This window comes from Otolemur garnettii, unplaced genomic scaffold (assembly GCF_000181295.1).
Source record: "Otolemur garnettii isolate 467f Iridium unplaced genomic scaffold, OtoGar3 scaffold00178, whole genome shotgun sequence".
In the NCBI taxonomy this organism is placed as follows: Eukaryota; Metazoa; Chordata; class Mammalia; order Primates; family Galagidae; genus Otolemur; species Otolemur garnettii.
In genome coordinates this window covers 2,762,636-2,773,445 of record NW_003852573.1, presented here as the reverse complement: position 1 = coordinate 2,773,445, position 10,810 = coordinate 2,762,636, and the positions used below count along the sequence as shown (strand labels likewise).

At 41.3% G+C, this 10,810-nt stretch overlaps 1 protein-coding gene across 1 annotated transcript in view; it reads left to right on the top strand.

Moving 5' to 3' along the window:
* Positions 1–8,510, top strand: part of TMEM206 (transmembrane protein 206) — a 45,771-nt gene extending 37,261 nt beyond the window's left edge. The window contains exons 7-8 of the mRNA XM_003800523.1: positions 2,644–2,751; positions 7,602–8,510. Of these exons, the coding sequence (XP_003800571.1) occupies positions 2,644–2,751; positions 7,602–7,763 (270 nt within the window). The 3' untranslated portion in view covers positions 7,764–8,510. The remainder of the gene's footprint in view (positions 1–2,643; positions 2,752–7,601) is intronic.
* The last annotated feature ends 2,300 nt before the right edge of the window (positions 8,511–10,810 follow it).

Here is a 10,810-nt window from a genome sequence, read left to right as displayed (position 1 = left end):
GCCTCCCAAGTAGCTGGGACCACAGGCGCCCACCACAACGCCCGGCTATTTTTTTTTTGGTTGCAGCCGTCATTGTTGTTTGGTGGGCTGGGCTGGATTTGAACCCACCACCTTGGGTGTACGTGGCTGGCGCCTTAGCCACTTGAGCCACAGGCACTGAGCCTATCTCCTGAATTTTTACTCTCCACTTTGCTCTAAGAACTCCCAAGTCCTTTTTCATCTGGTCCCACAGTAGCTCTGAGAAGGGAGCCTAAGTGTGTTCCCCGTTACCCATAGCTACCACCCTACCTACCCTGGCCTTCCTGGTAGCTCTAACTGTGATCTGAAGCCAAAAGGGTGAAAATCCCAGAAAACCCATGAATTTGAGAAATATCTTAATGCCTTTTATTATTGTCTAAAAATCAGAAGTCTTCTGGCAGTGTCATGAGCTCTTTTGAACAAACTTTAAATTTTTAAAAAATCAAGCTTTAGAGTTTAAAATGCTTTTACATTTGATCCTCTCCCTAAAGCAGTGAGATAGGCATTTTGTTACCTTTTATGAGTGGCAAAGCTGAGACTCAGATCAGGTGATGGACCCAATCCTCTGGTTGGGACAGGTTTCTGCCTCTGTAACCTCTCTGTTTTCCATCACACCACACAGCCTGTTTAGTAGTTGATAACTAGATCTTACCAAGCACATCTACTAAATATTTATAGGGAATGGTCAGCTGTGTGGATCTATGCAGCTATACTTTGTGCCTGCAAACTTGAAGGGTTGAAATATGCTGTTCTTTTTTTTTTGAGACACAGTCATTTCATCACTCTTGGTAGAGTGCTGTGATGTCACAGCAACCTCAAACTCTTGGACTCAAGCCATTCTCTTGCGTCAGCCTCCCAAGTAGCTGGGACTACAGGTGTCCACCACAACATCTGGCTATTTTTAGAGATGAGATTTCGCTCTGGCTCAGGCTGGTCTCGAACTCATTAGCTCAGGCAATCCATCTACCTCAGCTTCCCAGAGTGCTAGGATTATAGTCATGAGCCACTGCACCTGGCCCAAATATGCTGTTCTTTTTTTTTGGAGACAGAGTCTCATTATGTTGCCCTTGATAGAGTGCTGTGGAGTCACAGCTCACAGAACCTCTAACTCTTGGGCTTAAGTGATTCTCTTTTCTCAGCCTCCCAAGTACCTGGGATGACAGCTACCTACTGCCACGACACCCAGCTATTTTTTTTGTTGTAGTTGTCATTGTTGTTATTTATTTTTTTTTGAGACAGAGCCTCAAGCGGTCACCCTAAGTATATTGGTGTGGCATCACAGCTCACAGCAACCTCCAACTCCTGGGCTCAAAGGAATTCTCGTACCTCTGCTTCTCAAGTAGCTGGGACCTCAGGCGCCTGCCACAACGCCTGGCTATTTTTTGGTTGTAGCTGTCATTGTTGTTTGGTGGGCCCGGGCTGGATTTGAACCGGCCAGCTCAGGTGTATGTGGCTGGTGCCTTAGTCGCTTGAGCCATAGGCGCTGAGCCATCATTGTTTTTAGAAGGCCCAGGCCCAGTTAGAACCTGCCAGCCCTGGTATATCTGGCTGGCGCCCTAACCACTGAGTATGGGTGCAGAACTGCACTGCTCTTAAGATCAAGTATTTTGAAATAATGAGATTTGCTTTTTTACTTTTATTTTTTATCTATTTAATTTTTTTAGAGACAGAGTCTGCCTCTGTTGGCACAGCTAGAGTGCAGCAGCAGCAACATAGCTCATTGCAACCTCAAACTCCTGGGCTCAAGCCAATCCTCCTGCCTCAGCCTCCCAAGAAGCAGGGACTACAGGCATGTACCGCAACACCTGGCTAATTTTTCTATTGAGAGCATTTGGTTGTTCTCAAATTCCTGAGCTCAAGTGATCTACTCACCTCAGCCTCCCAGAGTGCTAGGATTACAGGTGTGAGCCACCGCACCTGGCCTTATTTTTTTTTTTTTACCTTTTATTGTGATTGTGAGGCACACATGGTAATTTGAATATGGTTTAATACCTAAAGACAGATGTCGGGGACAGGCAAAAACACCTATTGTACATCCTAGATCCTATCTGTTTCCCAAAGAACTATTAATGCAAACCAAGGTAAAGCCTTTGTACTAGTCAGGATTTTTTTTTTTTTTTTTTTTTTTTGAGACCGCCTCAAGTTGTCACCCTGAGTTGAGTGCCATGATGTCACAGCTCACAGCAACCTCCAACTCTTGGGCTTAAGAGATTCTCTTGCCTCAGCCTCTCAAGTAGCTGGTACTACAGGCACTGCCATAACGCCCCGCTATTTTCTTTTTTTTTTGGTTGTAGTTGTCATTGTTGTTTGGCAGGCCCGGGCTGGATTCAAACCCACTCACTAGCTCTTGTGTATGTGGCTGGTACCCTAGCCGCTTGAGCTACAGGCACTGAGCATTTTTTTTTTTTTTTTAACCACATGACATGGAAGACCAGTGAATTCTTGAGCTTAAGCAATTCTCTTGCCTAAGAATCTTGTGTGTATGAGATTTTTGGCACTCCCTCTCCTAAAGATGATGTGAGGAGAGCCAAGTTCTGAGTTTCCCATCCTGCTCTCCTTTCTTGGGGCCCAGCAAGAGAAGGGCACACAAAAGTGGTAACACTGCTCTTTTTTCTTTATGTCTAGACGAGTGTGGTTAACTACATTGATCAGAGGCCAGCTGCTGAAAAAAGTGCTCAGTTGTTTTTTGTGGTCTTTGAATGGAAAGATCCTTTCATCCAGAAAGTCCAAGATGTGAGTATTATTTAAGGTTATGAGAACAGTCTCCCCACTTTGAAGTAGTTTGGGCTCATTCTTGCAGATGGGTAAGTCTGCCTGCCTGTACTCATCTTCCCCCATAGCATAGAGTCATTTGTCATCTCCGTTTATGACTTGGAGTTACGTATGCTTTGTGTTTGATTGATCTCGTTTTCATCACTAGACTATTGTCTCTATGAAGGAGGGGACTTTGTTATTTCGTTCACTGTAATTTATCTGGTATCTAGCAGGGTGCTTAGCACAAATCTGCTTAGTAATATTCCTTGAATAAACTGAATAGAAAACATTAAGTCACTATATAGATGACTCCTATTGGAAATCATTTTTTTTATCTTTATTTTTGAGAGAGAGTCTATGTCACCCTGGGTAGAGTGTCATGGTGTCACAGCTCATAGCAACCTCTAATTCTTGAGCTTAAGCAATTCTTTTGCCTCAGCCTCCCAAGTAGCTGGGATTACAGGCGCCCACCACAATGCCTGGCTATTTTTTAGAGATGTGGTCTCGCTCTTGTTCATGCTGGTCTTGAACTCCTGAGATCAGGCAATCCACCCACTTCAGCCTCCCAGAGTGCTGGGATTACAGGCATGAGCCACCACTCCCAGCCTCATTTAGACATTTTTGTTGTCTCAATTTATATCTTTTTATGTGGTCTGTCTCTCAAATTCTTATAGTTATTATTTTTTATAATTTTCCTTTTTTTCTTCATATTAAAGATATGAGTGGTTTATATACCGCAGTAATATTAAGAGTATTCTGAATTTGTGTACTAACTTTTCCCAGTGGGTTATATGCTTCAGATGATTCCTTATTGCATGTCCTTTCCTTTCAGATTGAAGAACTCTCTTTAGCATTTTTTCTTCTCTCTCTTTTTTTTTTAAACAAACCCTTGTGTAGGACTGACTTTTAGTAGACTGCAGTTGAGGGAGCTGCTCTGCTATGTGTGAAACCCTGACCCAGAAGCAGATTGTCTACAAATGGTTTAGCACCAGCTTCCTCATGAACATGCACTGTGTGATGGGCGAGGGGCTGGCTGCCTTTCTGGGTGCACACTGTTTCCAGGATAAGGGGTACTTTGCATCCAACCCAGTCCTTGATGTGTGGTGGCGGCCCACTGGTGCCTGCATGGGCATGTGCAATGGCCAGTCAGAGGAGACAGCGTAGGACTGGCTATTAGAGGTTAACTGAGACTCCATGGTGCTGCTGTACCATAGTGCCTGGGTAGGATTCTGACTTAGAGGAATCTTTAGCATGTCTTTCTTTTCTTTCTTTCTTTTTTTTTTATTAAATGATAGCTGTGTACATTAATGCAATCATGGGGTACGGTGTGGTGTTTTCGTATACAATTTGAAATATTTTCATCAAACTGGTTAACATAGCCTTTATGTCATTTTCTTAGTTATTGTGTTAAGATGTTTATACTCTACTTTTAGAAAGATTCACTTGTACCCTTGTAAGACAAACCATAGAGGTGATCCCTCCAATTATCCTCCCTCCACCCATCTACCCTTCCCCCTCCCCTCCCCCTTTCTTTTCTTTCTTTTTTAAATTTCAGGTTAATGTGAGGGTACAGATGATTAGGATACATTGTTTGTGTTTGTTAGGTAAAGTTCAAGTTGTGGTGCCCCTTACCCAGAACTGTTAGATGAGAGCACACCAACCCTCTTCTTTCTTCTCCCCCTTGAGTTTAGTTGTGTTTTTCTCTCGTATAGGCATGTATTTGTTCATCTGTTGGTTTTATATTAGCATTGAGTACATTGAATACTTGCTTTTCAGTATTTTTATAAGACAGTACTGGTGGTGATGAATTCACTCAATTTTGTTTGTCTGGGAAAGTCTTTTTTACTCCTTCATGTTTGCGGGATGGCTTCCTGGGTATAGTATTCTTGGTTGAAGATTGTTTTCTTTAAATGTATTACCCCATTCACTCCTAGTCTATAAGGTTTCTGCTGAGAAGTCTGCTGCCAGACATGTTGAGCTCCTTTATATGTTGTTTTGTTTTCAGTATCTTCTCTTTGTCCTTGACCTTTTAGAGTCTTGATTATTATATGCCTTGGATGACTTGATGTTTTTTGACCCTTTCTGGATAGTCATATCCTCTAAGTCTGGATAGTTCTTTGCTATTATTTCTTTGAATAATCTTTCTACCTTTATCTTTTCTTCATTCCCTCTTTAAGGCAAATGACTCTCTACTTTCCAGATCTCATTAAGTGTTCCTAATTCTTTTTTCTTTGTTCTCCTTTGACTATATTTTCAAATAGCCTGTCTTTGAGCTCACTAATACTTTCTTCTGCTTGTTCAATTCTATTGTATTGAGACACTTTGATGCATTTTTATTAATTGTATTTCTCAGCTCCAGGATTTGGTTTTTTAAAATTATCCCAATTATCTTTGTTAAATTTCTCTGATAATTTTTTTAATTCTTTGTGTTTTATTGAAGGTCCTTGAGTTTGCTCAAAAGCAAGCAGCTATTTTTGAATTCTCGGAGAAGTCACACATCTCTGTGTCTCCAGGGTTAGTCAGTGGCCCCTTACTTCTGTTTCATGAGGTCTTTATTTCTCTAAATGTTCTTGGTGCTTGTGGAAGTTTGTCTGTCTGGGCATGAGGAATTAGGTTTTTATGCCAGACTTTACAGTCTGACCTTGTTTATACCTGGCCATTTTCAGAAGACCTTGCATAAACTGAAAGGAGACTAATTGATGAGTTCTCTAAGTGTGTGATCACCACAGCTATTTTCAGCTTAAGAGGGCATACTAAGGCCAGCTACACTGGAACTCTCCTGAAGACTTTTAGATATCCAGTCCTAATGGACCTGAGGATGATCAGGGAGAATGTTGGGTCCCAGGCAAAGTCCTTCACTTATTTCTCTCTCTTTCCACCAAGAGGAAGAAGTCACTGCACTGAGCTGCCTGGAGTTGGGGGAGAGGTGAGGTAGGCACTCCTGACCCCCACAGCTGATGTTGTGCTAGGTTGCATACCAAACCCACAGCCTCCCAAACCTGCACAGTAGTGGGGCTTGCCTAAGGACCACGGTTGCCGCAGGCTGGATGCCACTGAAATTTATTCAGGGCTCAAGGCCACTGTAGTCAGCCAGTTATGAAACAGACCAGAATTTGATTTTCTTCCATGGGGTGTAGATTTCCCATATTGGGGTGAATCTAAATGCTCTCTTTGTGGCACTGGCGTGGAATCCAGGGCCATAGGATTCTGCCCAGTGCTGTGTTCTGCTGTGGTGGAGCTGGCCTTAAGTTCTGGCATAAAGTCCTGCACTCACTTCCCTCTTTTTCCCTCAAGTTCACAATTTTCTCTGAACTGTTGCCTGCTGTGGTTAGGGGAGAAGTGTTGTAAGCAAGATGAGACTGTCCTCCTTACCCTCTTCAACGTGTCTTTTCTTGTTACCATGCTAAAACCAGATATAGTGATCTTTTGCCTGGTATTTTTGGCTTTTGTGAAGATGCTTTCTTGATGGGTAGTTGTTCAATTAGTGTTCCTTCAGGGAGATAATCACTGGATGGTTCTCTTCAGATATCTTGTTCCACCTCCTCTAATGCCAAACTCTCAGAATCACAGTTTTAGAAGGGAAACAAATAACTGGACAGCTTTGCTAATGAAACGTTTTTGACATATCATCCCTTAAAGCCAGTCCCAAGTCTAGTATTGATTGGCATTCAGACCATCAAAAAATGTCCTGACATGATCATTATGTAGGGGAAGAAATTTTATAGCTAAGACTCAAATATTATGTACACTTTTAACCCTAGGTAGGGATTCTGTGTCGCTGATGTGCTCGATAACCCCACTGCCACTATTAACTATGGATTGGCAAGACCGTATGAAGGGCATGTGCAAATTCTAACTGAATCAAGACAAGGTGAAAATACAGTAGCTTGCAGCTACATGGGAAGTGTGTAATCACACATTTTTCAACCTATATTCAGTACAAAGTACCTATTATGGGCCAACATGAGCCCCATACTTGAGGCATGCTTTCCTTATGCTGCCGTTCACAGCAGTCCCAGCCAGGGGTGGTTTATAACCACTTTGCATATGTGAACACTGAGGCTCACTGAGTCTGAGGTCACCCTGCTAAACTGGACTTCAAAGTGTTTTATTTTTACCAGGCTGGGGAATTCAGAAATTCAAGATAAGACCTCTATCTTAAAGAGTAACATTTAGAGGAGGGAACAATTTATTGCTTTAAAGTTTTTATTTCTGGAATTTAAATAACTGTGAAAGAGTTTGTAAGATAAATAATTCTGCTGAAATCCAGAGAGGGTTTTGGCTTAATGGTCAGAGAAAGCTCTGAGACTTTGAAGGATTAATACATCTACATAGGAGGAGAAAGGTCATGGGGAAAATAAGAAGAGCAGAGACACAGGACAGGAATCCACAAGCTGGTTTTGGGAAGTAAGATAGTCATTGGACTAGATAGGAGGAAAAGTCTGAAACTAAACTATGAGATGGGAAGAAAACAAGAGGAACTGACTTTCTTATGAATTGGTTATTTTTAGGGACATTTGTCTCACAGCAAGGTCACTTACTGTTGGATTAGGCCACAAATTAAAACTCAGTATTGGAAATCTTATTTGAAGAACAAGTTTCTTTCTTTCAGTATCACTTTATTATAAGGGAGGGTATTTTTCTCCTCAAACTGAGCTATGACCATTGAAAGCACAGTCTGAATGAAGCACAGAATTATGATAATTCAGAACTCATGTTTTTTTTAAAGCCCTAATAATTTAGGAAGGGCTCTTGACAATAACACTACTATGACTTAAGAATCAAGATTGCAAGAAACTACTAATCCTGTGTGTGTTTCTGTTTCACAGATAATCACTGCCAATCCCTGGAATACAATTGCTCTACTCTGTGGTGCCTTCTTGGCATTATTTAAAGCGGCAGAGTTTGCCAAACTGAGTGTGAAATGGATGATCAAAATTAGAAAGCGATACCTTAAAAGGAGAGGTCAGGCAACAAATCACGTAAGCTGAAGTCGCCTTGCACTGTTCATGGAACTGCACACATTGATGGAAGTTCTCATTACTTCCATGTTGATAAACTGAGCTACCATCAATCCTGTACTCACTTGAAGAAATGGGGCCTTGCTGGGAGGAACAGCAGCTTCTAACCTGGCCCCAAAGGAGACTGTTTAGAGCCTGATCCGGAAGATCCAAGGGGTAACCTAAAAGTTATTTAAGTATTTAAGTTATTAATGATCATTCTTAAGAGCTGTCTAAGGAGTCCTGAGTAGGGTTTATGGAAGATGCCTTTCTTCCCATTTGGTTCATTGGATAGTGAAGCACTACCAGGATAATTCAAGGTTCTACTTTTTACCTTAGATTTTCCCCTGAGGTTTTGAAAGTGGACAGAAAAGTGTGATTTTCTTTTTCCAAAAATCCTTACTATCAAAATATGTGAGTCATGCTTTGGAACCTACACACTGTACACAAAGAAAGGTAAAACTCTCACGACTTTGGCATACTTGCCATTGACATTACCTAACCCCTGACAAGCTCTCTCATTTGCTAAATATTAAATGAGACTTTAAAGCTACTAGAAACTAGTAATTACATTTCTTATGTCCTGACTAGCTACTTAACTTGTCTGCCTAGAATATTTGTTAATACGAGTTTAGAGTCATTAGCACTGAGAAGCACTTGGACAGATGTACATAGTAGATGCCCAGTGTATTTTGATGTTTTCATTAGTAGGTAAATAACAGATTGATAGAAAAGGAATATGCCAGGATGAATATCTGCTAAATTAGCAGGGACCAGTACTTACTTTCTTTATTTTTTGAGACAGAGTCTATGAGGCCCTGGGTAGAGTGCCATGGTGTCACAGCTCACAGCAACCTCCAATTCTTGGGCTTAAGGGATTCTCTTGCCTCAGCCTCCCAAGTAGGTAGGACCACAGGCACCTGACACAACGCCTGGCCTATCTTTTTGTTGTAGTTGTCATTGTTGTTTAGTAGGCCCAGGCCGGGTTTGAACCCGCCCGTCTCAGTATATGTGGCCAGTGCCCTACCCACTGAGCTATGGCTGCTGTACCTCCAAAAATAAAAGGTAGAGTGAGTCTGAATTCTTGGGATGGATAGATCTGACTCGCAAGTTATGTCCTAACTGCTTCCAAGGAAGGGTCAGTTGTTGTGGCAATTGATGGTGGGTGGCCAGGAAGAGTAACATATTATGCCCCATGAATAAGCTACTTAAAGTCTTTATTATGTTCTTCAAAATCACCTAAGAAAGGCCAGGAGTCATGGTTCATGCCTGTAATCATGGCACTCTGGAAGGCCGAGGCAGGTGGATAGGTTGAGCTCACGATTTAGAGACCAGCCTGAGCAAAAAGTGAGACTCCTGTCTCTACTAAAAATAGAAAAAACTGAGGCAAGAGGATCATTTGAGTCCAAGAGTTGGAGGCTGCTGTGAGCTATGATGCCACAGTTCTCTACCTGGGGCGACAGCTTGAGACTCTGTCTCAAAAAAAAAGATAAAAAAATCACCTGAGAAAGGGGCTCTTCAATATGACCCTCAGAGGTTTCAGCCTTTTGACAAAGATGAGTACTTATAAAAAGCCATATAGCTATTTTTCACATTGACTGATTTAAAGTTACAAACATTGTTTCCAGTGTTTTAAGTTACCATATTTTGCCATGTATAAGTATAAGGTGCTTTCCTGCTTTCTGGAGTTACACTTTTAAACACGTGAGCATAAATAATTTAAAACATTTACATAGATACGGAATTAGTACTATCCATGTATAATGTGCATCCTTACTTTCCCTCCAAGTTTGGGCAAAATAAGTACACATTATACATAGCAAAACATGATATTTATGTGGCCATTGTATCCAAAGAGAATGATTCAAATGTTTGAATAGGGCCTTTTCTTTTTTCTTTTGAGACCAGAGTCTCACTCTGTCACCTGGACTAGAGTGTCATGGCCTCAGCCTAGCTTACAGCAAATTCAAACTCTTGGACTAAAGCAGTCTTCCTGCTTTAGCCTCTTGGGTAGTGGGACTACAGACACGTACCACAACACCTGGCAATTAATTTTTCTATTTTTAGTAGAGATAGGGTCTCGCTCTTGCTCAGGCTGGTCTCAAACACCGAAGCTCAAGTGATCCTGCTGCCTCTGCCTCACAGAGTGCTAGGATTACAGGCATGAGTTACCATGCTCAGTTACCTTTTTATCTCATGTCTAACTTAGCAGCAAGAAACATTTTTGGTTTAATTATTAAAAGTAAACTTGTGTCAAATAATATTCCCTGATACTTTCCTGTTTCATAGAAACACAACCATTCAAATTTTAGCCTAGCTCTCTTTATAAAATCTTATTGTAGCTCAAAAGCAAAGCCAGGCGTAAAAGCTTACATTAACAATATTAGAAAACAGGTGTTTTTTTTTTTTTTAAAAAGCATCTGTAAAGATGATATATACTTTGATATTACCTAAACATCTAATAAAATTTGCTTCAATGAGCATACAAAAACTTGTGGAAAATTAAGAGACCTATAAAATATACTGTTTGTGCAAGTAGATAATTAGGAATTAAGTGAACATTTTTTACTTGTTCAAAGAAATGAAAGTCCACTCTGGCTACTCTTCAGTAAAATGGACCTTTAGATGTAACCTTCGCTTTCTGGAAAGGTAGAAGGGTTGCCTTTTCAGGCTGTTTTGTAGCAGGATCATCCTTTCAACTGTGCTGTCCCTCAGCTTTTATTTGGCCTGTGTTGGTGTAGAGAATCTGGAAGAAGCACCTTGATCTGATGGCCACACAAGGTGGCTCTTTAATACTGCCTGCTACTAGAGAATGCAATAAAATGTGACACTGTGCCAAAGGGAAGCATCTCTTCCAGGGCCGCAGGGAGTGAAAGGAAGTGCACAACCTGTGTTAAGAATTTTTGGTTTTTCTTTTGAGACAGAGCCTCAGGCTGTCCCCCTGGGTAGAGTGCTGAGCTCAAGCAAGTCTTCTGTCTCAGCCTCCCAAGTAGCTGGGACCACAGGTGCCTGCCATAACGCTTGGCTATTTTTTTTTT